The 27,757-nt window shown below is 33.4% G+C and overlaps 2 protein-coding genes across 2 annotated transcripts in view; one reads left to right on the plus strand and one right to left on the minus strand.

Moving 5' to 3' along the window:
- Positions 1-27,757, minus strand: part of LOC134722040 (uncharacterized) — a 112,753-nt gene that overhangs the window by 40,853 nt on the left and 44,143 nt on the right. The window lies entirely within an intron of this gene.
- LOC134723814 (uncharacterized) lies at positions 418-21,781 on the plus strand. The gene is made up of 11 exons (XM_063587363.1): positions 418-517; positions 9,983-10,081; positions 11,020-11,169; positions 12,487-12,609; positions 13,696-13,773; positions 14,238-14,363; positions 14,949-15,080; positions 16,657-16,764; positions 19,561-19,692; positions 20,719-20,865; positions 21,705-21,781. Exons 2-11 carry the CDS (start codon positions 9,985-9,987, stop codon positions 21,734-21,736), a joined length of 1,125 nt encoding a protein of 374 aa, XP_063443433.1. The 5' UTR covers positions 418-517; positions 9,983-9,984; the 3' UTR covers positions 21,737-21,781.

Below are 27,757 nucleotides of genomic sequence, written 5' to 3' on the forward strand. Positions count from 1 at the left end.
GGGCGTCTGGCGTATATACAAAATTTATCTATGATGAGTTCATTAATCTTTTGGCATTTACACAATGACAAAACTATTTTTTTCATTCTTTTGCTTCGCTGTTTATTTGATATTTTAATTCATTAACAATTGAAGTTTAGCCATGCATATACAGAATTACACAACACTTTTGTATCGTACACTCCCGATTGAAATATGGCGTAATCGAGCAAGGCATTAAATCATAAAGTCAATCAAAAGAACGTGAACATGTTGACCATTTGTAAAGGGAACAAAGTTGTGAAATCTATTGTGTCGTGGCAACACGCTGACAAGATTAAAAGGCAAACGTATCCCCAATCTTTAACACACTACATATGTTGCCATTAACAAATTATATATTTTATCATACGAAAGAAAGTATAATGACGTATCGGTATTAATTGATAAATTTCTTGCTTCACTCACCAAAAAGCGTGCGTCGGTTCAGGTATCTAAACCTTCAGTGCAATTATTGTAGAATAAACTCAGAAAAAAGGTAGAGTAACTTACTTTAGTTAGTGAAAGGTTTTTGGGTCAAAGAAGATATGATTTCTGTTACAATTACTTTTTAAAGACGTAGTCTGCAAGACAATATCATTAACATATTATGACATATTTCTACTATCTGAGGAATGACTGTAATATTTTTTCTGTCTGTGAAGAAATAACATGACAAATGTGGTGCACACTGAATAACCCGCGAAGAATCTCACAAGAAGCTTGATAACCAAATAATCTTAATATAGTAAACAACAAAGAACACACTACAGTTTCCAAAATAAAAAATGTGACATTTTCTCAAAAATTTGATATCAAAACTTTACAAATAGTAAACAATGATAGACGTTATTTGTTTTTGCAAATGATCAATCAATTCAAAAAAATCATTCAAAAATTGACTTGACAATTCAAATTTAATCAAAAGGTAATTCAGAAAACATTAAAAGACACAGTGTCAAAAACGTGCTCAAAAATTAAGTTTTAGAGTAAATTTCATAAAACAAATTAATAGTATGCAAGACATTAACTCTTGTGCTCTAACTACACTTAAGTTTCAAAACACAAATTGATAGTATACAAGACACCAACTCCAGTGCTCTTACTATACTTAAGCTTCACAACACAAATTAATATTATACAAGAAACTTACGCTAGTGCTATAACTAAACGTAAACTTCAAACACAACTGAATAGTATACAAGAGGGACGAAAGATACCAAAGGGACAGTCAAACTCATAAATCTAAAATAAACTGATGGCTTAAAATTAAAAAAAAATACAGACAAACAATAGTACACATGACACAACATAGAAAACTAAAAAATAAACAACACCCAAGACACTTACTCTAGCGCTCTAACCATACTTAAGATTCAAAACACAAATTTATAATATACAAGACACTTATTCTAGTGCTTAATTATACTTAAGTTTCAAAAAATAAATTAACCGTATACAAGACACTTACTCTAGCGCTCTAACTACACGTAAGCATCAAAACACAAATTAATAGTTTACAAGACACTAACTCTAGTGCTCTAATTATACTTTAGTTTCAAAACATGAAATAAAAGTATACAAGACACTTATACACAAACTCTAGTGCTCTAACTATACATAAGTTTCAAAACATAAATTAATACTATACAAGCCACTAACTCTAGCGCTCTAACTATACTTAAGCTTTAGAGTAAGTTTCAAAACGCAAATTGATATGGAAGACACTTACTCTTGTGGTCTAACTATATTTAAGTTTCAAAACATTGTGACAAATTTATAGTAAAATTAATACACTTCCTCTTCAGTTTTCCAAATTTACAAGGAATGGGTCAAACACATAAGTTCGGAATTAATCAAAGTCATAAGAAACGAGTGACCGGAGAAAAAAATGTTCTTCCAACTCTTGAACCAATGCATACAAACGTCATAAACTTAGTATTCTGTGCACGAATTAAACAATTTTCTCGTGAAAATTTCGTACAAAAATCGGTAAGTGTTGTTGTGAAATATTGCAGGTAATTAACGTTCGTGTTTTGAAGCCGAAGTTTAACGATTGTCACCTGTTTGTCAACAATCAACAAAAAATCAACAACAAAGCATGGAAATTGAGCACGTGTTTAACATGTAAACTCAGATAATAGTTTATTTTAAGGACACCCATGCGTATTGTGATCACCGGATTTTTACGAGATGGTTCACACTGAGATCACTTCGCATACGGAAAATATGTCGGGGAAAAAAATAATGCATATGTTTTTTTATAACTCAATGGATAGTTTTCATTATCAAACTTATGTTCATATGCTTCTTTCTGAAGAAAATTCCTTATTTTATTCATATTTAGAAGAAGTTAACTTTATTTTAATTGATTCCTGGAAGCAATTACCACGGTTCTCTTTTTGATATAAACTTCCATGTAGTGCCGAAATTATTTAGTTTTCTATAACGGATGATGATCTTGTTAATTGCTTTGTAGCTGCAATGAATGTTGTACCGTTGTCTGAAATCATAATTGTTGGTAATGACTTTCTACTGGCGAATCTTCGAAACGCTAATATGAATGTCTCTTCAGATAAATGCATCACTACTTCCAAATGTACAGCACGAGTGTTTGCGTAAGTAAATCGACAATGTATACTTTACTGGTAAGTCCATCTGTGGTTTTAACATTCAAGGCACCAGTAAAATCTACCCCAGTTACTGAAAAGGGGGTGCTTCTGTTATTTGGTCTTTATGTAAAAGAGGTGGATCTGGAGCCGATTACGGTCGACCAGCAACTTTCTTGAAGATCATGCATTTATGTATAATGCTCTTGATAATTTGTCTTATCGATGGTATACAATAGGTTTGGCACAATAATGTTAGGGTACTCGATAATCCTGAATGAAACTGAGTCACATGTGCGTCCAGTATGATAAGTTGTGTCAATTTGTCCTTTTTTCGGTTAGCAATATCGGGAATTATGTATATTCCTCAAGAGGTGCATTAGGAATGTGTCCGTCGCAGCGAATTAATTTGTCTGTAGCTATATATAATTTAATTTGTTTGACAAGGTTTTGTTGTTTCCCTCTCCTGTTTTCAAATGATTTCTGAATAATGCCTTTTCTGTATGTATTGTATCCATTTTTTGTATTGTATTGTCAAAGATGCGTTTTGTATTTCGATCTTGTTTAACATACCTGTTTGTATAGATCGTGTTCTTCAGTTTGTAATAAATCTTCTCACGTAAGCGGTAATTCGCAGAAGTTTCTTGAATGAGTTGAATCTGTTCAAATCTATGACATTTCCGATCCTTTGTATCATGTGTATAGTAAATTTGATCTTGTTAGCTTGTACGGCATCTACTATGACTTCCTGCTGTGCAATAGTGGATAAAATTCGTGCTTCATCTGTGTGGCATTCTGGCCAATTATCTTCTACTGTGAGCCAAACTTGGCAATGCATCTAAAGTCGGTTGTCTTCGAATTTATCTACGGTTATCCCTCTTGACAGTAAGTCAGCAGGATTTGCACACTTGGACAGTACCGCCAAGTTAAGTCTTCTGTTAACTCTGTGATTTCTTTAACGCGGTTTGCAATGAATGGTTTTAGGTCAAAACTATCTGGCTATAACTCCATAACACTGCATAGGTTATCTACAAAGTGTTCCTAATGTGTGCTAAAAGTCTGCTTCCAATTACGGCAGCCATCAATTATAATCTCGGTATTGCCTCACAGGTGCTACTCTGTTCTTTGCCATTATCAAGAAACTTTTTCCGTTTTCGAAAATGTACGTACATGCGCCGTATGCTTTCATACTAGAGTCCGTGAATACATGTATTAAGTTGTCGTTGTTTGTGTCTGAACTTTCATCAAAGTAATGTCCGGGTACATCTTTCTTTGTGGCTTCCAACTGTATATCCTTTCTGATATTCCTCTTTTCTTGGATCGTTGAGTCTGGTAGTATTTCGTCCCAGTTTTTCTCTCATATGTTTTGCATTAACATGTTACTGCGGACGGTTATAAGGCTTATTCTTCCTAGCGAGTCATAAATCCTTGATGATTTGCTTAGTACTTCGCGTTTTATTATTAATTGTAATGTACCTATTTTAGGCGTAACGAATCCTTATGTGTCACTGGCTGTATCCCATCGTATTCCTAAGATTTGAATTAGTTGATCTTTGTCCATAACGTTTTTCGTTCTGGCTAATTTTTTCCCGTGAAATCAGATGGATGGTTATTCAAGTGCTTTGATAATACGGCGTTCAATATAAATGGCGCGCATGTAGCACCAAATAGTACGGACTTGCATCTGTACGTTGTTAAATCGCTGTTGGGGTCTGTTTGTTTACTCAACCAGAAAAACCTAGTTACGTCCCGGTCCTCAATGTTCAGTCCAACATTTAGAAACGCCTTTTCGATATCTGCAGATACTGCATATTTATTCAAGCTGAATCTGAGTAGTATGGCGGTGACTTCATTTCATTTAGGCGGTACATTCTGTAAGCAGTCATTCAAGCTAGCACTGTCTGGTGTCTGTGTGCATTTTCAATCATATACGATCCTGATTGGCGTCGTGACTGAATCCGTCTTTACTGGGTAATGTGGTATGTAATGCAGCTTGGTATTTTGTTTAATTTATTCGTTATCAACTCTCTCAATGAAACCTCGCTTTTCCTGCTTATCAATTATTTCTCCGTATTTTAAAAGTAATTGGTTCTTTCCGTAAACGTTTATTACATTCTCAGTCCTTCTAAAAGCAACAGCTTTGTTTGTAAGTAGCGTTGGATGTTCTGCTTTCCACGGAAGTTTGGCTATATACCTGTTGTTATAGTAAGATATTGCTGTTTCTTCGTACATTTTTTTCAAATTCGTCGATTTCAGTATTAGCAGTCTTATCTTCAACTCAAAGCGATTCAATCTCCCACAATTTCTCTAGGTTTAATTCCTCCTGCTTGTGTGTCTCGATAACATTAAAAATAGAGCTCCTACTTGTGGTACACGTACTTGTCATTGTGGGAGGTATCCAAGCCCGGATGCAACGGCGGTTGGTCCTTCGCCTCTAATAATGTCATATCATACTATATTCCAGAAATAGTCTGCTCCGATTAGTATATCAATTTCAAACATGTCATCGCCCAATACAGGATGTGCTAATTTTAGTCCCCGTAAAAAGTAAAATCACAAAAATACTGAACTCAGAGGAAAATCAATTAGGAAAGTCCATAATCACATGGCAAAATCAAATAACAAAACGCATCAAAAACGATTGGACAAGAACTGTCATATTCCTGACTTGGTACAGGCATTTTCAAATGTAGAAAATGGTGGATTAAACCTGGTTCTATAGCGCTAACCCTCTAAATAAACAGTTACAATTAATAAAATAGTCAAAATATGGGTACATCAGTCATCATCGTATATCAATTTTAAAAGGGGTCTCATGTTCGTAACAAATTTCACGTGAATTTGTAATGGCATTGCAATTTCAGGAATAGTTAGCACGTTTAGAGGTATTTTTTCGCCTTCATCTGTTTACATATAAACTGTTGCCGATTTCATGTGTCTTACTTGTCTATTTAGTTCTCCGAAACCGGATAGGAGCACTAATTCGTTTCCGCTTGAAACTAAATCCAACTTCTATGCAAGTGTCTCTGTTATAAAGGACCTCAGCGTGCCTTCATGTAACAAAATATTGGCTTCTTTACTTGGTTTTCTCGAACTAACAGTAGCGACGGCTGTCTTCAACAGTACATTTGTAGTTCTTTGTGTTAGGGACGAATGTAACACCGTATTTTCGGTTTCATTGGCTGGCGGTTTTTCCGATTCCTCAGATTTCTCATCTTTACTACATATGCTAGTGTGATGACGTTTGTTGCAATTTCGGCAGTTACGTTTTGATTTACAATCAGCTAGTTTGCGGTGACCTAGGCAGTTGAAACACAGTCGTTCACTCTTGACTATATTCATCCGCGCGTAAGCGGTTGTGACTTTAGTGCAGTTGATGGGTGTATGTCAGATTTCGTGACAAAATGCGCATTGCTTTGTGTTTATCTTTTTATCCGAATACGACCTTTCGTTCTTGTTGAATGATGATTTTGTACGTGATTTTGCGTTGGTCAAGAATGTTGCGGTAGCGACTGGGCTTTCTACTATTTCCGGTAATTTGCCGGCTTCCATAATATTTAGTACTTCGCGAAGCGCTTTGCGTAAAACATGTAATGTCCAGTTTGTTGATCTGTGTTCTCGTGCTAAATGTTGACGTATCTCTGCGGGTCATTTATTAAGAATTACAGGGACTTGTAGTGATCCATACGTATCGTCTGTCTGTCTGAGTGACTTGAGACCTTTTACAGAAGTTTCTGTCTTATCATAGTAGATACGGAGACTAGTTATTGTATAAATTGGAGCATGTAAATCAAGTAAGGCCTGCATGTAGGTTTGACCGATTTTATGAGTTTGCCCGTATCTTTCCTGGAGTAATGAAATTGCTTTGTTGTAATTTGTTTTCGTCATAGAAAAACCTGCTATAGTTTGTAACTAACGCTTCGCTTTGTAGACGGGACTTTAGGTAGTTGAATTTTTGTACATCACTCAGTGTAGGAGTTGTGTGGATCGTGGTTTCATAGTCCCAAAACGATTTCCAGTCTAGTATATCTCCGGTAAATATAGGTAAGTTTAACTTTGGTAGCTTGTGATACTCGCTGTTTGTGCTAGACGATGAGCGTGAGCTATGCGAATATTGTTGGTTTGCTGATGTTGAAGGTTGACTAATAAATGTAGACGGAACTGATTGTATAAAACTATCGGCATGAGAGTTCGAATTCAATAAAATTGGTTCATTTGCGGGTAAACTCTTGATTTTGAACTGACTTTGACAATTTTGTAATTTGCCGTAATTTGTATTCTAAATTGAACATGTACTTATCTGATTCCTGTATTTTCACTGCTACTTCGTCAACCGAAGTTTGCTCCAATATTTTCTCGTTGATGTTCTATGAAGTACTTTTCTTCTCAGTGACTACTTCTAATAATGTTTAAATTTCCTCGTAATCCGCTTCGGAACTTTGTTGAATTTCTTCAAATTTCTTCAGGAGTTTCGTTTCTGCGCTTGTGTGTCCCGCTCGTACGGCTTTGATCTTCGTATCCTTTCCCTTGTGGTTACGGCACCATAATATCCTAATGTGGGTGATAGAAATAAAAGACGTCTTGAATATTTGATAGATGTATTAGAAAAAACATAGTAACACGTCAAGATGACGTGACGTTTCATACAGCGCAGTACATAGTAAACGTCCAGTGTGCGGTATTTACGATAGGGGTCTATTAGGTGAGCGTTTAAGTTAATTTAAGTGAAAGTTAATTTTGATTTATTTTTTTTAAACCGTACTTAATCGAAATTAAAATTAAATACATATTGTTAAAAGTTTTAAAGGACACAAAACGTACATGTACAGTTGTTTCAAACAAACATGCTGGTAAAACGGATACCAGTTTATTTATTTTATGATATTTTCAGAATATTTTTTTTCAATAACTAGTCTAATTGCAGTTGAAAGGTTTTTTGATTCATATATATTTATATATATATGTCGTGTGGTCTAGCGGGACGGCTACAGTGCCGGTGATTTGGTGTCACGATATCTCGAAAGCAAATTTACAGATCTAACATTGTTGGGTTGATGTTTAGACGAGTTGTATATACATAATGTTCACTGCCATGTATCACCATCATTGCTGGTGATCCGCTGGAGAAATTTGTTGTAGAGTTGTCACTGACTCAGACGTACTTATAAATATAATTATTTTCTGTGACTGTATCTTGCATTAAATTGTAGGATCCTTTACTATTGATCATTTAGGTGATCTGTAACAAAAACATCTCCATGCCTTATATATAATGTACTGTAGTATGCCGCTAGATTAAAACTGACGAGGAAAGGTAACACAAGCCACCGAAAGCTTTATTTTTGTGAATTCCAGGTGGTCGTGTGGTCTAGCGAGGCGGCTACAGTGCACGCGATTTGGTGTCAAGATATCTCAGTAGCATTGGTTCGAATCCTGGCAAGGGAAGAACAAAACATTTGCAAAAGCAAATTTTCAGATCTAACATTGTTGGGTTGATGGTTAGACGAGTTGTATATATATATTGAGCTGATCTGTAACAATAACATATCCTTGCCTTATATATCATGTATTGTAGTACACCGCTAGATTAAAACTGACGAGGAAAGGTTACACACGGCCACCGAAAGCTTTTTTTTGTGAAGCCCTAGGTGGTCGCTTGGTCTAGCGGTACGGCTGCAGTGCAAGCGATTTGGTGTCACGATATCTCAGTAGCATGGGTTTGAATCCCGGCGAGGACAGAACGAAAAATTTGCGAAAGCAAATTTACAGATCTATCATTGTTGGGTTGATGTTTAGATGAGTTGTATGTATATATGTAAGACTCAGATCGACGTCCGGTCTCTAATCGATGTCCGTTCCTCAAATCGACGTCCAATGCTGACGTCACAGTAAAATAAGACTCCAAATCGACAGCCAATTCTATCCCTATCTAATCGACGTCCATTTTTTGGCTCCTCTAATCGACGTCCAATTGTTAGCTTCTCTAATCGACGTCTGTTTTAATGGACCTATGGAAAGATCCAAAGCCGAAACATTTTGGGCCAACATGCCGTATTAAACCGAAATACATCTTTAACAGATTAACAAAAACTGCCGAAACAACAGAACTGAAATTTTGATTGTCCGAGAGAGTAGTTAAGACAGTTCTAGGTCAATGTTCATAGAACCAAAACATAGAATTAGTGAGAAATAAAATATATTAAAATGATTTTTTTTAAATGTATTACCGATGTTTACAGGTAATCATTTTATTTTTTATGTAAAAAGTAAAATCACAATAATACTGAACTTAGAGAAAATCTCAATCAGAAAGTCCCTAATCTCATTGCCAAATCAAAGGACAAAATGTAATTGAAGAGCTCATTAAAAACAATAAGATGTGGTGTGATTGCTAGTCGGAAACTTTACACCAGAGTTCAAATGATGTGGATGTAAGCAATTATATAGCGCTGTAGCTTGCTGTTTGGTGTGAGCCAAGGCTCCGTGTTTAAGACCGTATTTTGACCTATAATGGTTTTCTTTTATAAACTGTAACTTGGATGGAAAGTTGTCTCATTGGCACTCATACCACATCTTCTTGTATGTAAAGGCACCCGTACGTCTGTCAACAATGATAAAGATGGCAGTTCAAGACCATGACATGAAACATATTTTTAAAACAACTATTATAAAACTAAAAACTAACTTATAACGAAAACAATCCGAAAAAACAAGTTTAAAGACATAAACCAACGAACACGCACTAGATTAAAGACACATACAATATTTGGCTGGGTTTACCATGTTTGTGAGCACTTAACCTTCCCCTAACTTGGAACAGTGGTGTAACAGCACAACATAAAAAACATAATGCCAATATTTTTCACCAAATTATAATACCCCGGAACTCTGAAACAGTTGTCATTAATTCTTTATTTTCTCTATTGTTGATGACTGAGTGTTGCCCTACATAAATGTCGTTGGGTGCTTATCTACGTATACTCACATGTCATTTATCAATATGCATGTACATGCATAAGTGTAAGTGCATCAATTTATTATTTTATTATTAATCTAAAATGGACATCGATTAGAGAAGACTACAATCAATAGGATCATTTTGGAAATACATGACGGCACATTGGACGTTGATAAGGGGATCAAACAATTGGACGTCGATTTGAGGAACGGACGTCGATTAGAGACAGGCCGTCGATCTGAGTCTAACATATATACATGTATATTATCTCAGTGTTGAAAATTAATCTTCTTTATTAACATGAATAAAACCATTTATCTGGAATGCCGATAGTTTACAAAGGATATTGATAAAGCTTCATCTTCCAAAATAATAAAACAAAAATCATCTTTTTTAGACATGCTGAACAAATTAGTTTTTGCCTTAACGATATGTCATTGTGCTTCTAATTTACAATTTGAAGACCCGGAGCTTATGGTTTTCGATCCTATGGAAGGTAAGTATACTTACAAAGTTTATTGTATTCTCTCATTTTAAATTTTCTTCATCAACACTCTTAAAAGATACCAGAGGGTCTTACGCACAGTTACTTCGTAGTGCATTTCTTTTCAGACAATAAATGATAATTAAACAAAATCCCACATGCACTTTCTCGAAATTATTGTTACGGTGTGTTGTACAACTATTTTTCACCCTTTTTAGCTTGACCAATTACTACTTGACTTTTAAATTGGAAGGGGTTGTGTATAAAAAAAAATTGGCAAGTTACACAAAGGACGATAACTGTGTACTCGGACCAGACGAACATTCATTAAATAAAGTCGACAATAACCTGACGACGTTCATTTAAAAAGACATTTTCCCTTAAGGTGCATTGTACAGTGACGGAACAGGAACCCTACTTATTTTTGAAGTATCAAATGAGTATAATTGTTTGTTTTAGTCCTACTTTCAAGCTGATAAAAATAAGAAGATATGGTATGATTGCCAATGAGACAACTATTCAACAAAGTGTAAATGAAGTGAATGTATCTTACTCACCTAGGCGTTGCGAGCTTTTATCTTACTTAAATAGGATACTTCTGACACCGCTGGACCATATGGTTGTGGAATCGGGTCAAAATGCAATAATAGTTGTGTATACACTTTCGATATTCTATTTATTTATATATTTAAAAAAAAAAAGGGAAAATTGTGCAGCAATTATAGATTTTACATCTACATATTAAAGTGTTTTTGATCCTCATATAGTTTAGAGATATTTCTAGGACATCAAACAAGACGAAATAAATTCCTTTGATAATTTTTTGTAGTGAGGTCTTTAATTCTGTTAAAATGGCAGATAAATCGATTAACCCATCAATGTAAATGATAAAGTATTTACAGCATTTAATATTTTGTTCCAATCATTATATTTTCGATTTCTACAAACAGATCTTTCTCAATATATGTGCTTTTACGACAAAAACTTTTATGACTTCGAGACTGTACATGATATCACACCTGATGACTGTAGCACTACTGGAAAATGCATGTTAAAAGATGATGGGGAAGTTGGCGCCGAATTTAAAGAGGTCAAAGTGGGTTGGTATTCTGATTAGTGTACATTGTTAATTATTAATTTAATTACCGTGGCTGAGGGAGATATGAAGAATTGTTCACCATTCAAGATAAGCCCTCGTGAAATATGATTTTTCGAGGGAGAACAAATCTTCAAATCTCTCGAAGTTAAGGGAAATAATTGTTTTATTCAACTGTTAATGTTTTGTTTACTTTTAAAATATAAGATATTAATTTACATTCGCTTGTGTTCTTATCCGCTTGATTAAATAACTAAACACGGCATACACATTAATAGCCAATACGGATCAAAGTAAATGAATAGATATAGGAAGATGTGGTGTGAGTGTCTATGAGACAACTCTCCAGCCAAATAACAATTTTTAAAGTAAACCATTATAGGTCATTCTAATGCAACAACGTCTGTAACGTTCATTTTGATTGGATAACGTCACTTATTTACATGGCATCAATTGACAATTGATGCTATGGGACGTACGCGCAAGCGCAGGCGGCATATGACAGATTTTAAATACATGTTTTAACGTTGTTTTCTGTCAGTTTCATTAGAATGGAGATAACAATATTGTATTTTAAGCTCCGACGGCATCAATTGGGGATTTGATGGTCGCAAATACCCGTTTACTGTCTCCGTTAACGCGTCGCCAGTAAACTTAATTAGCGACCATCAAATCCCCAATTGATGCTATCAGAGCTTGAAATACAATACAGTTATCTCCTAAATGTACGGCCTTCAACACGGAGCCTTGGCTCGCACCGAACAGCAAGCTATAAAGGGCCCCAAAATTGAGAAAAAAGTCTTTTTATTTTATTTAAACGGTGGAATAAGTTTAAACACGGTACTGACTTTACTAACGCTATTTAAAAAACACCCTCAAAACGGTATTTGCATTAACCGCGCGTAACGTCATACTTCTAGGTCCCGATTTACAGAGGAGAATTTGATACTCAAAGGTAAATATGAAGTTTTGTTTGACGATACGTGTGATAGTTTCAACCAATCAAATGATGAGTTCACTATCGAAATCAACATGTTGTTTACCATTAGAGTTATATTCATTTTTGCTATACCTTTTAGAACATTATAGATCTAACGCTTTGTCGCAATATTCAGCAAACTTACAAATGTCTCACTTAAATTGTTCTGTGCCAGGGAACATTATGAACAAAAATCAGGTATTTTTTGCGTATAAAGCTTACTTTTGAGCAATATCAAATAGCGTAAGAATATATAAAAACAAGGTACAATATTATCAATTATAAATATTCCTTAATACCGTTTTACATAATCTTATAATAACATGATGTTCATTTAAACAGCTTGCAAAGAACCGATGCACCCTGGGAAATGTTACAACGATAAGGATGAGTGGTTGGCTGGTTGTTCATTAAAGCGTTGCATCAAACATCCAGATGGAACTTTTGAAGAAAAAACAATCGAACGTAAATATTTGACTTATATAATTGTAATTTGTGTCAGCACTCCTAATAACTTGACATTTTTTCACAAGTTTGTTGTCACAGTTTGTTCAACTACAATATATTATATTGGAAGTGTTAAATTTACACACTTTGAAATTACAATTTGCAACCGAAAGCTATTATTTGCATTCATGTCTTTTAAATTTTATACGGAATCCTTTCAAATGAAAAAGTTCTAAAGAAGTCTTTGATCATCATGGTATAAGTACAAGCGAAAACAATAACTGAATAATATAATTGACATATAGGAGCCGAAACACAAAAAAGAAAACTACCAATTCATTCGTTTGAATTAACTCCACGATAATATAACAGAGAAAGAATTCATGAAATAATATGAAAACAACAGTTGACAAAACACATCATAAAAACGACTCAGCAACAAGAACATCACAAAAAAACTGGAGATGTCCATTTATCATAATGTCTTATTAAGAATATACCAGGTGCTGATAAAATAATAATAAAACAAACAAGTCGAGTTTGACATAAAACGTCACTTCAGTATAAAACTCAATGACAAAAGACGATTGTAATTTTAAAAATATTAATTACCTCTACCTTGCTAGGAATATACCAACTACACTTGCATATGGGATATTCATTTTCTAACTCATTCAGTATTCAAGAGCATTTCTCTTCTGCTCAGACTTGTAAGACGTCATCAGTGTCTGAGCACAAAGCTGATGTACTAGCGGTATGTTAAAATACGTTTTATTAAAAGGTTCATCGGAAGATACCAAGACCTTGTTGATAACTATTCCGTATCAACTTCAAAAATAATACAAGATAACTTCACAAATAATACTACAATTATAGATTCTAGGTATTGGCGTTGTTTATCATCTTGATAACCTGTTTAAGTATTCATTGTTGCCAATTTTGTTTGTCTTTGTTGGCATGTTTGCTTGTTTTCATAGAGATTGGAATTATAACACAATATTGACTGCTGTATTCCGACCATAGAACAGACAACCGCGTTTTTAATGTGATAAAGCAATGTATGCATGAGACATTATTATCTTTAGCAGATTTTTTCTTTTACAGAAATTCCAAAAGGTGATCCTGTCGTTAAGGTATTTAATGATGGGTGTCAATTTTCCAGCTGCAAGTCAATTGTACCAGGTACTTAGTCATCTATAACTCACAAAACTATGATTTGTTTTTAAAAGTACTTGTTTAACTTTAAAATTATTTTGATCTTAGCGTTACTGATGAAACGCGCGTCTGGCGTTTAAAATTATAATACTGGTACCTTTGATAACTATTTTCTCCTTTTTTAGCCCGTTTGACGCGTCTGTTCTTTCACGGCTATGATTTAAATTTAAATGTTTGAAAGTAAAGAAACAAAGCTCTAATTTCCTTTCCTCTCATTAATAAACTATTTTCATTTTTTATCGACTACACGAAAAGATATCCTTCTATTTTTAGTATAGTCGCACGTTATTTTGTCGGATAACAATCCTCCCTTTTTTGTGTTGTTTTTTTTTAATCTTTAAATTTGGTTATCATCAAATGTTTTGCTTTTCCACGTCTTTAATATCAAGTCAAACTATTTTAAAATGTAAGCTATGCTATTTTCTTATTAGGTTGTTATTACAAACGAGAAAAGAAATGCTACCCTGTAGGAACGAAAAAACGGGTTGGATGTAGCAGAATTGAATGCAGGCTTGATGTAACAGGAAAGAAAGCCTCGTTCGTGGGAACTGCGACACGTTAGTCTGTATTCAAAGTCATTTTCTCCTCATATTTTATTTGAATGCGTACATTTTTTCTTTTATTATTTATAAAACAGCCGAGTTTCAATGCATGTATAAGGTATAATGTAAAGTGTCAATGCAATTCGCTATTTGAATTTCTTATATTTTTGCTCTGATTTACACATCCCTACGTATTGGTAAAAATAAACGGAACAAGAATATTTTCCATGTCATGCTACTCATTTACTCCAATCGTACTTCAAAATATCAGAAAACAGAAAAAGGGGGATAACACTGGTCAAATATAAAGCAATGTATCAGAAAGTATATCCAAAATGTGTAATGAAACAATGGTTGGATGGACAAGGTGATTGCAATTGGTATTGCATCTAAAATGTGGGTTCAATTGAAAAACATAATGGGAAGACGTGCATAAAACATAATCACGAATACATGCATACAATAGAAACGTCTAGCACACCGTAAAGGAAGAGAAAGTTCACCAAAATAATGTCTTCATTATCTTTATTCTCATAAAGTTAATAATTTTCATCGGTATGGAGATGCCGATTGCTTAATAATATATTTACAATTTTGTAGAATGTCTGTCATTTGGGAAGTGTGTTGTTGTTGGAGCAATATGGTTCAATAACAAAAGATGTATCGATCAGAAATGTACGAAAACTGTTGACGAGTATGGAACGGAACTACATCGTATAGAAAGAACACGAGGTAACTTAACTATGTTTATGACATTATAGAAATGAATAGAATTACACCGGGTAGAAAAAACGTTAACACGAGGTAACTTATCTATGTTTGTGACATTATCGAAATAAATTGAATTACACCGTGTAGAAAGAACGTTAACACGAGGTAACTTATCTATGTTTATGACATTATCGAAATAAATTGAATTACACCGTGTAGAAAGAACGTTAACACGAGGTAACTTAACTATGTTTATATCATTATAGAACCAACTAAATATACTCAATCTTTCTCATCTATGTTAAATTCATTTGCACTTGATCATATCGTCTTCCTTCAGGAAGGTCCAATATACATATCTGCCATTAGACACTAGATTATATCGTTTTATTTTGGATTTGCTTTTGTTTTTTGTGGTTTGTAAATCTTTAATTTGAAAAATGAAGAAAAAAATCTTTATCAGACCAAACCATTCACCTTATGAAACAATTACTAAAGGCTTTTCTACCTCAGGAATAGGTTACCTTAGCTGGATTTGGTATAACTTTTAGGATATGTTAGGATATGTTTGTCCTCGATGCTCTTCAAATTTATTTGGCCCTTTAACATTAATTTATTCGAGCGTTACTGATAAGTCTTTTGTAGACAAAACGCGCGTCTGATTCAAATAAAAAAAAATCCGTGTATCTATGATAAGCTTATTTTCATATAATAGTTTTTTCATATGAATCATATTTCCTTAACGGAGAGTACAGCTTTTATTTGGTAGAATATTGCAAAACTTGGGGTCTCTTTACAAATTTGTCGTCACATTAAGTTTCAAATTGATTGACAAGAGTTCTTCAAGCGTTTAAATACTGTGGATTCATTATTATTCGTGGGATACCAATTTTCGTGGCTTTCGTGGGTACTACTGAACCACGAAATTAAATGTTCAACGAATAACAAATTTCTATAGGCCTTGTATGTAGACTTCGACAAAACCACGAAATTAAATATCCACGAACTTGCAAGATTTCCATAATCCACGAAAATTGGTACCCACGAAAATAAATGAATCCACAGTATGAAATAGGAACTTGACATGATCAACACAAGGAGGACAGGAACTACTTACCTTTTCAAAACATCTGAATCTTAACCCGAATATTTGACTGAACTCATTTTGCTAAATGTATTAGAAGTAAACAGTCCCGTAGACGGTTGCTTGTTTCTTGTGGTTACCCGTTTTGCATGCTGTTATATGATGATGTGTGTCATTGCTTAAGATAAGCATTTTCATTTTTTTTAAATGAATTTTGAATTTTTTTACAAATGGAAGAATTATGTATGTTCTGTTAATATAATCATCACCGACCTTTCGAGACCCTCATGCATGTTCAGTCAAGGTCGTTGAACACCCCATATTAGTACATTATCATTAATTCAACTGAAAGAACATTTAACCAGAATTCACTTTGACGATATCGTTTTTAACGATTATATTTCAAAAAATAATTTTACTTAATATTAGCAATTAGGAATATGGCACACCATCAATTCTCGCTCATGAATATTATAAAATTTTTGCCACTAATTATCGTATATTTATCAAAAGGTTGTAGAATGTACGGCAAATGTAACGCAGCAGGGCATACAATCCAGGTTAATCCTTGCTCAGAAGCCGTCTGTACCAAAACTGGTCGTTGGGTTTATAGTAAAAGAGGTAAGTATTATAAGAAGCGAGACAGACACAGGCTAAAAAAATGAAAAGTATTTTAAAAGATATCATTTGTTTTACTGACAAAAAGAGGGAAAGGAATTATCTTTTCATATATAAAATGAATTTAATCCTCATCAATAATTACCAAACGCTGCTTAAGATCTTTTTGTCGTAGATATTGGAGGTTGTTTTGTGTTTTGATTCTTTGCAACAGCTGAAACCAAAATAGTATTTAGCCACAGTCATTAACCTTGTTTTGTTTTTAAAAAATAATAAAATAATAATGTTTTGTTGTGTTAAATGCAAAAGGTTTAAACACGTACAATGTTGTTGTGATGTCTGTATGATGATAATTGGTAGAAGGTAAAATCGCAAAATACTGCACTGCGAGGAAAATTCAAAACGGAATATCCCTAATTAAATGGCAAAATTAAAAGTTGAAATACTTCAAACAAATGGACAACTGTCATATTCCTGACTTGTTGCAGGCATGTTCTTATGTACAAAATGGTGGATTGAAACTGGATCACATTCCATTATATTGACAACGATGCGTGAACAAAACAAAGAGACATAATAGGTAAAAATGTAAAAATAAATACTGCAGTCAACGCTGTGTTATAATCTAAAACACTTAAAAAATTAAGAAATATGTAACATAGAAGCACAAAATGGCGTATAGCCCAAGAAAAAGTGAAAGACAAAAATACACAAATTTACTATTGTACAATAAAACAATGACGGGATATATAAGTATAGAGCAAAGTCATATATGTAAAAAACAAACATATATAGACATACATACAAAGCACATAGCAAAAATGAAAAACAAGCAAGAAACAAGTTTTACAATAGCAGATAGATTATTGAACTTCTTGATGAGCCACTCAAATGCCGAAAATATTGTCTTATCATACCATCTGAAAAAATTACAAACAAAATTCAGTAATGACAGTTTGCAATGATTTCAAGATGTACAAACATATATAGAGCATGTAAGCCCTGTGTGGTTGCCTCGGTTGTCACAGGGAGAAAATATATCGAAGAACAGCAATAGCTGGTAACTTAATTGTACTCAAAATATGCAAATGTCAAATTGCACAAGGAACATAGAAACCGAAATCAAATTAATATAGTTTTAACACTTGATGTTAATTAAGTGTACGTCTCTCTTTTGTAAGATAAATTACCTTGACCATCTGTTGACACCATAGCTATCGACCGGAAAGGAGAGTTGTTTAGTAATTTGTTCATATATTTTAAATATTATTTATTTGTTGTTACGTATAACAAAAGAACAGACAAAGGTAATAAAAACTTAGATAGTTGTCTTCAAAATATAAATTAGTTATAATGTATAAATAAATATAAAGACAGCAACATTAAAACATTATAGATTCATAATTTTAAGATCAAAATAGTTACAGAAAAAAGACACAATTTTTCAAGTAAATCACAGCATTACGTGATCGTTCAAATTTACGTAACTATGTAGACAAAACACGCATTCTGGCTTATCATTTTAATTTAAAAGAGATATATAAAAGATCAAAACTTTTATCGAGTAACACGAAAAAATCCTTTAATAAGAAAGTCTTTTAGTTTAAAGTTGAATAAGTTTAGTACCACATTCAAAACATTATTCTGGTGTTTGTGTAAAAAAAGGTATTCAAAGACACAATGAAAGTGATATTAAGTAGGAAAGTTTAACCTAAACCGTTAATAATTTATATAATTGAATGTATCACATTCGTAATTTAGCGTATAACATTTTATTTGAATACTTAAATAATGTGGTATAAGTCGTTTCTGGACGGTTTTGTATTGATAAAATTTGTGTAGTATGAAATTCCTCAATTTAAGGATTGGATGTATATTTCTACTTGATTCCTCGGTTCATCCAATAGCTTTATTATTTTCTGAAAGCATATGTTTGGACTTTCTTACATACAAAATGGTATAAAATCGAAGATTATACCCAGAAACGTTTGATACAAAAGATTTATTAGTCTTTGCAGATATTTAGAAGCTTATCCATGATAAGTATTGTATCAACAAAAAAAGTTTTCTCAATATCTAACAAATGCTTCCAGTCCGTTTAAAAATTAAAATTTAAAAATAGATGAATTAAAAAAATGACTTACCAAAGATACAAAATAGAAATAGAATATCAAAATATGCTTATTGCTTATGTTCTTTAAAGTTTTGTAAGCTTACTGGATTCTTATGTGTCTTTGAACTGATAATTTAAACGTAATTGTGATTGTTGGACATTCAAAAAACCTGTCGAACATGTCCAACAAACGCACAAATAACTTCACCTTAATTCAGACTTTGACGAAAAGATAACGATTGAAATCAAGCGTTTTCAACATACTCTCACTTAAAAGTGTCGATAGAAAGTTCTCTTTCTTGTGTTGTTGGCTTAAATATGAATGGAAAGTTTTTGACGTAAAAATAAACAATCAATAAAATCACCTTTTGAATAGAAAACCTCTAAGTTAGTCGATATGCTGGAGTTTTCAAGGTGACGTCACGAGCCAAACTTGTTTATTTGAAGCAAGCACGATAAATAAATATATCAAAAACAAGATCAAAGCAAACCTACACAATATAGTGATAAAGTAATCACTGTAAATTAATTCGAATTATTTTGCACAAAACATATTAGGTCTTCGGATATTAATAGAAACATTTCTACTCATGAAGACTTTCAGTTGACCACAAGTTGTTCTCAATTATTAACTGTGACATTAACGCCACATCGCTTTATATCCATTCTCGTTACTGAAATTATAGGTTGTTATATTGATGGTCAGTGTAAAGAGCATCTTGTAGAATGGAAAAATTCTGAATGTGACACGGAAAAGTGCTTTGTGACAATTAGTAACAGATATGGACCAAAATTGCAGATAAGACACGTTAAGTCAGGTAAGGTCAGATCGATCTTCCTTCTAATGCTTACTACTGATATTTTTAATCCAAAAAAAATACAGTGTCTTCACTTGTAGAGCATCATGGGTCCTTGCTGGTATATACACTGAAAAGATTCCATCAACATTATCATGTGTAAAAGTAAACTGCTGGATTTTTACTTTCTAATTTATGTGCTGCGTCTTTATTTGTTTGCCATGAAGGAAGCACACTCAATAACATTTCAATAACTTCTGTCAGTCGTTTTTCATATTTCGTCTCCCAGTTCGAAAAAATTACCACACAGATTGGTTCCTGATGATTCTGTTTTTTTTAATAAAACAGTATGGTCTGATATTGTACAGCGATTTGTTTTACCTGTGTTCTTGCATTATTTGTATGATTCCGTTGTTTAAATTTCACATGACCTGATAATGTCTTTTTAACAAAGTGAGATTGCTACATCACTCTGTGAATAAATGGGAATCTAGGGTGAATGTAAGAGTGACACAAACAAATTCATAGGGTCAACACATTTCTTAAATCAATGGCAGAAGTTTATACAAGATATCAATACTAAATGTATATTCATATAACAACCACATAGTCGACACCAGGGTTGGTGAACTGTTTTTTTTTCCATCGAGAGTATTACCAGTTCAATAATCAAATCCCGTTCTGAAATGAAAAAAACATAGACGCTGCCATTTGCAATTAAGTCGTTTCAATCTCTTTTTTTTTCTTTTTTTCTTTTTATCTAAGACATAACGAATCATAGGAAGATTTGGATCTGCAATGCTATTTCAACTTTGTCATTTGTTTGGTGATCATATTATTTGAATTTGAGGACCCCTGATGAAGCGCTTGCATTGTATATTATAAATCAGCTGTGAATTGTGTTCTGAACCGGTTCAGATGGAATAAAAGGATTCGAATCACTAAAATGCAAATATTTTTAAAAGATGAGTTTTGGGATGATTTTCATCTCACTATTTAGATTATAAAACGTTATGCTTGTTAAAAAATATTCTTCTTTAAATAAAGGTTGTAAAGATTCCAAAGGAACCTGTCGTGACGTAAAGGAGACATGGGATGAACCATCAATGGATATCGATGGCACTTGTCCTGGTTCATTTAAGGCTGTGGCAAAATGCAGGTGGTATCAGATGGTAGTTACTTATCAAAGTAAATGTAAGAACCTTTTATTTATTTTGAATAATAAAATATTCCAAAAATTGCATTACTATATGAAGACGTCTTATGAATTACATGATATAAATAAAACCATGAGTTAAGTTTCACAATCTCGAACACAATAATGAAAGGTCCGAGCCATCATTTCGAAATCGAACAAAGGAATTCAAGATTTATAGGATTTTAAAAGTCTTTCAACAATTATTTGAAGAAAATGGTTCAGTGTTCAGTTTCAATTCCATCGACGCTTATATTGTATAATATAATTGTAATATTTTTAGCTGTTCATCGGTTTACTAATGTCGCCTTAATATCTGACAATCGATTGTCAAAGCTGTGAGTTCGATCCTTACAAAGGGATATAAGTTCTATACAGTAAAAGAGTTTTTTTAACCAAACTTTAGGCAATTTTACGATTTCAGGAAGAGTAAAAAATCCGAAAATATAACAGCATATGTAATGTATCCTTAAAAATGTTTAATTAGCAGAACGGAAGTCGTAATATTTTGGCGCTAACCTTAAGATAAGGTTTGATCGAGTGCAACATTGGTTCAAACTTATACATAGCAAGGGTAATATGGATAATGCCTTTAAAACATCAACAATAAACATAGTATAAACATATCTACGAATCTATCATGGCAATATAATGTTGACTTAGATGGTTTATGTTAATGGCACAAAATTATAATCTTTACTCAATTAATGGTGTTAATGTACTGACGACTTGTTTTCTTTTGGTTTTTTATATACAAAAAGAGCTTTCTATTCAATTGGTTTTAGTGTATAGTAATATTCCACAATATATTTATCAACATAAAACACTTTTGTTGCAGGTTTAAATGATGAGGGGAGTAGCAGAAAATAATAACGACGAGGCAAATTTTAAAAAGCAATAAATTCATATGCCATATGTATGATTATTTCTATCATTCCTGTACTGAACTTCCCATCACGAATTCGGAATATAAGCATGTTGTATGATTTAAAATGCGACGTAGATAAAATTAAGAATGGAAACGGGGAATGTGTCAAAGAGAAAACAACCCAACCAAAAAGCAAAAAAGCCAAAGGCAACCGACGGGTCTTCAACACATCAAGAAAATCCAAGAGGCGGGCTCCACCTAGCCCCTTAACAAACATGTGAAATAATTCAGTTAAAATGGACGTTATACTAAACTCTAAAACATAAATCAGCTAACATTAAACACTCGTACAAGACTAACACAGACCAGAGGCTCCTGACTTGGGACATGCGCACAATTGCGACGGGGTTAAACATGTTTGGTGAGAACAGCAAAACCCGTATCATGCCAACAACTGGTTTTAAAAGTAATGTTTTTATTTCCGATGCAAAGACCCTACGAGTGAATAAATACTGACACCAACATCGTTAAGGAACTGACCACAGTATCGTAACTATATCCCTTCTGAAGATGTTTGTTTAAAGGTTTGATTAGTTTTTGAGTGAATGCCGACATTTGTTTGCTTTGTAAAGAATATTCCCATAAAAAAGGGACGAAATATACCTGAGGGACAGTCGAACTCATTAATCGAAAATAAACTGACAACGTCATGGCTAAAAATGAAAAAGACAAACAGACAAACGATAGTACACATTACACAACATAGAAAACTAAACAATAAGCAACACGAACCCCATCAAAGACAAGGGGTGATATCAGGTGCCCCGGAAGGGTAAGCAGATCCTGCTCCACATGTGCCAACCGTCGTGTTTCTTATGTGATAACCAATCCGGTATGTAGTCTAATTCGGTAGGTCACATTCATGAAAGGGAAGGGGATTATAGTTATGACGTAAGGAACATATCCGATATCATTTATGAAACGGGTATTCCATAACGATCAACCAACTCATGATGGCGTCCGTAAAATTTACGAAGGGATGATTTCAACTTCACCATTTGGAACTCTTGGTTTAATAGCTTCCTTGTAAATAGCAACCCTCTATCAAGAAAATCATGATAGGAAATACAAGCGCGGGAATATTGTATTAATTGGCAGATATATACCCCATATGGAGATGCTGCTGGAATGTTGCTACTTAGAAATGGAAAGTTCACAATTGGAAAGATGAAATCATCTGTTTTGTCGGAAAGGTTTGTTTTCAACCGATCCTCATTGTCAATTTATAGATATAAGTCAAGATATGAGGCCGACTTAACTGTATCTGTAGTATCCTTTATCTCTAGTTCGATGGGATAGATGCATAAAAGAGTGGATGCTAAATACCTGAACTCAGTTCGGTAGCATTAATCTCTTTAGCGTAAAATTGAGAATGTAAATGGGGAATGTGTTAAAGCGACAACAACCAAACCATAGAACAGACAACAGCAGAATGTCACAAACAGGTCTTCAATGCAGCGAGAAACTCCCACACCCGGAGGCGTCCCTCAGCTGTCCCCCACACAAATATACACTAGTTCAGTGATAATGAACGCCATACTAAACTCCAAATGGGCGTACATACTAAAGTCTTCATTATTTAGAGCCAATATATCATCCAAATAACTTACAGTGTTCTTAAATTTTTGCATCAGATGTTGTTTCGAAGCATAGTGGATGATTTTAGTCTGAATTGTAATTTATAACAATATATATGTTACAGTGAATTTGTATAATCAGGGATTGTGTAGAATCCCTGATTTTTCGGGGAATATGTACAATCACTAAAATCATTAGTAATTATATATAATCCCTGAAATTGACTAGTGATTTTACATTATCACTGAACATTTTAATAATTATTCTACAAATTCCTCATATAATTTCAGGGATCATGAATACTTTAAAGATCCTTTGTTTGATACAAAAAACATTAAAAAAAAAATATAGACAAATTATAATGTTTACTTACATAATCCTTGCCAGATGAACTAATTTTGTTTTCTAAATAAAGTCAACAGTAGTATACCGCTGTTCAAAACTCATAAATCCATGGACAAAAAACAAAATCGGGGCAACAAACCAAAACCGAGGGAAACGCAATAAATATAAGAGGAGAACAACGACACAACACCGAAACGCAACAGCACACAGAAACGGACCAAGCAACAGACAATACACCACGAGATTAACAAATATAACATCAAAACCAAATACATGAATATGGGATAGACAAGTACCGTGCCACGTCTTATCTCAAAAATAAGAGAAAACACAAACGACTCAACGTTAAAATGCAACACACACACAGAAACGAACAATATTATAACAATGGCCATCTTCCTGACTTGGTACAGGACACTTTTAAAGGGGAATAAAAGTGGTGGGTTGAACCTGGTTTTAAGGCATGCCAAACCTCGCACTTTAATGGCACAGTTAAATATAACATTGAAATGAAAACAAAAAATTACAGGACTACAATACAAATAAAAAGCAGAACATATTAGACAAAGAAAAGCATGATAAATAGATAACAAAAAGCATCAGGTTTAAAATTCAATACGCCAAAAACGCGTCTAGTCCACACGAGACTCACCAGTGACGAAAAAAATACAAAATTGTATAGCACTGACGATCAAAAGTTGAAAAGGTTTTGCCAAATACGGCATTGTTTGTATGCCCAGGATAAGATATTCATATTATATAAAACAATTCACACTATTGCAAACAGTAAATTTTAACAAATGAATATGAAAGAGATATACATAATGAAACTGAAGTAAAAACTAATTACAGAAAACTAAACCCGAATACATAACGCCCAGATATACAAGATCGAAAGTGAAAAAAGTACAAAGTTGTACAGCACTGAAGATCAAAAGTTGAAAAGGTTTTACTAAATACGGCATTGTATTATGCCCGGGATAAGAACCCTATTATATAGAACGATTCATGCTATTGCAAACAGTAAATTTTAACAAATGAATGTGAAAGATATATTCATAATGAAACTAAAGTATTAACTTATTACAGAAAACTAAACCCGAATACATGATGCCAAGTTCAATACAGCATAGACACACCAGAATCAGTCCAGGCGTTGACGCAATTAAAAAAATGACGTCACATACGATGGCGAAAAGGCAAACGTTATGCTACATTTGAATTTATAAAATTTAGAAACAGCATGACGTCACACATGAATCCTGGTACTTTTGATAACTATGAAAAACTATAATTTAAAAGTGAGCTAGAATTAGGATTGCTTTAAGATTATATTAAAACTAAATACTGATAATTCATTAAAACAAAATGCATATTGCAATACTTATTAATAGCAATTAACTGTAATATATATATGTCCAGTTTGTTATGAATCCAACTTCAAACGTAATTAATCGTACAAAATTAAATATAATTAATAAAGGCGGTGATTAATTTTTCTATCCATAACACCTAAATATAATAAAAAGACGTCAACACATTTGACAAAATGAGAAGATGAGAATTACAAATATAACATTAAACATATAATACATGAATTTGGGATAAACAAGTACAGAAACACGTCTTATAGTAATACGAATTCACATACAGCAAAACAGTCACAATCGGGAATAAGTCACGTTTGGTAATTAAAAGATAAGACGAAATAATGACAAACCACAATCTACCATGTGGTAAAAATGTCCTTAGCTAGTTTGGTTAAAGAGACATCATATGGATCCACCAATTCGTGATGGTGTCCATAAAATTTACGAAGTGTCAATTTTAATCTGTCCTCCTCATAACTTTGTTGGAGCAGTTTCTGCGTAAGGAGCACACTCCTGTATATGAAGTCCGTATAGTGTGAACAAGCACGTGAATAACGTATCAATTGTGATATGTAAACACCATACGAAGGGGCAGAGGGTATGTTACTGCTAAGAAATGGGAAATTGATAATTGGGAAGTTGAAATCGTCCCGATTATCATAGATTTTCGTGTGAAGTCGTCCATCTACGTCAATATTTAGGAAAAGATCAAGGTATGAAGCAGTCCTTCTAGTATCAGTAGTATCCTTAATTTCAAGTTCACTACGATATATGAGATGTAAGTATTGGCTGAAGTATGGGTTGTTCAATGATAAAACATCATCAATATATCGGAAAGTAAAATTAAAGAATTTCGCAAGGTGCTTTTTCTTTTTGTCTTTTAGAAGGTTCTGAATAAATTCTGCTTCATACGAATACAAAAACAAATCAGCCAGCAGGGGTGCACAATTAGTACCCATTGGAATACCGACTGTCTGTTGAAATATAAATCCTCCAAACTCAACAAATATATTGTCGATCAAAAAGTCCAGCATTTTAATAATATCATCTTCAGTATATTTTCTGGAAGATTCAGTGTGATTCTTTACAAAATATGAATTATTGTATCCCAAAACAAGAAATTTGTATCTACGATTCCCATTTTTATAGAAAAAGCTCTGTTTTATGAGATGGTGAAGTTGATCTTTCAACTGAGCATGGGGAATAGTAGTGTATAGCGTAGAAAAATCAAAAGTTTTTATGTTGCTGCAAAATTGCAAAGATTGTGATCGAAGGTTAAGCAGTAGATCTTTCGAATTTTTGAGAATCCACATCTGGTTAACACCACTGGTAGAATATATCTCCTCACAATATTTTTGCAGCCCATCTTTAACTGTAGAAAGAATAGTAGTCAATACTTTAGAAAGATGTTTAGTCGAACATTTTGAAGACCCAGCTATGTATCGTTCTTTATATGGAGTTTTGTGTAATTTAGGTATCCAGTATAATGAGGGCAAGTTTTCTTCGTTTTCTTTGATGTTGATACCAAAAGAAAGAAGGACAGATTTATGATTTTGTAAAATTTCATCCTTGGTAAATGATGTTAAAGAATATGTAGGATTACCAGTAGTTTTATCAATTCCAAGCTCTGTAGTGAGACATTGCAAATAATGTTTTTTACATATGAAGACAATATTATTGGAGGCTTTATCTGCCGGAACAACGACATATTTGTCATGCAAAGAGGATAAAGCATCCACAACCTCCGGATTCTTGAAAGGGTTAGAAACTCAGCATCTAAACCTTTATTGGCGAATTCTACCTTAAAAAAGTAACGTTTTTCCTCAATATTGGATGTAGTCAATACTGGTTTGAATAGTCTATGGTTAGCAATGTCCATAATAATTGCAACTAATCTATACAAAACAGAACGAGAATCAGTAACGGAAGTATTTTTGGCATCTTGAAATAGTAAAGAAAGTTTTGACAATGGAATGGAGTATAATTTAGTTCTAATATGATGAATTCCTAAAGGTTTTTGAACAGACGATAATAGACTATCAATTGTCACGGTGTGTACAACAGGTGGTATATATTTTGTGACCATGACTTCTATTTCGTCGAGCAGAAGTATTAAATAATTTTAATGTATTGACAGTACTACACCTGGGACTAGATAAAATACCTACACCATCAATTTTGTCATTGCATCCATAGGGAATGGCTGTTCCCAACTCTCTAATCCAAAAGTCTTCTCTTTGTAAACGATGTGGTGTACTCAATATGGGGTCATTTGTAGGATGATATATTTTCTCTATAATCCGGACTTTCATTGAAACAATAGAATGGTCAGGCTGATTAAAATGTTTATAGAGAAATTTGTTATAACACAGATGATGACGTTAAAGATATAACCAACACAGGGCTTCACGATAAAAATGAAGACTTCAAAATTAATAATATCAAGATTCCCTTTATAGCGATAACTTTACATTTATTGTCTGTTTATTAACTCCAGCTTCAAATGGATATTCATGTTCTACTTGTAAATCCACAGAGCATGTTATTTGTGGTACATGTAAAATAATGGTGACGAATAATTGGAACATCTAATTTTTTTTTTTTTCAAATAAACAAGAACTTCAAACAGAGAGAACTTACGCAGCCATGTAAATGTATAGAAAATCTAAG

Source organism: Mytilus trossulus, chromosome 6, assembly GCF_036588685.1.
Source record: "Mytilus trossulus isolate FHL-02 chromosome 6, PNRI_Mtr1.1.1.hap1, whole genome shotgun sequence".
NCBI classification, from domain to species: Eukaryota; Metazoa; Mollusca; class Bivalvia; order Mytilida; family Mytilidae; genus Mytilus; species Mytilus trossulus.

Coding starts and splice junctions, on each gene's coding strand:
- LOC134723814 (XM_063587363.1), top strand. CDS start 9,985: ATGCTGAACAAATTAGTTTTTGCCTTAACGATATGTCATTGTGCTTCT. Junction 12,610..13,695: donor TGAAGAAAAAACAATCGAAC/GTAAATATTTGA, acceptor TTTCTTTTACAG/AAATTCCAAAAGGTGATCCT. Junction 15,081..16,656: donor TCGTATAGAAAGAACACGAG/GTAACTTAACTA, acceptor ATTTATCAAAAG/GTTGTAGAATGTACGGCAAA.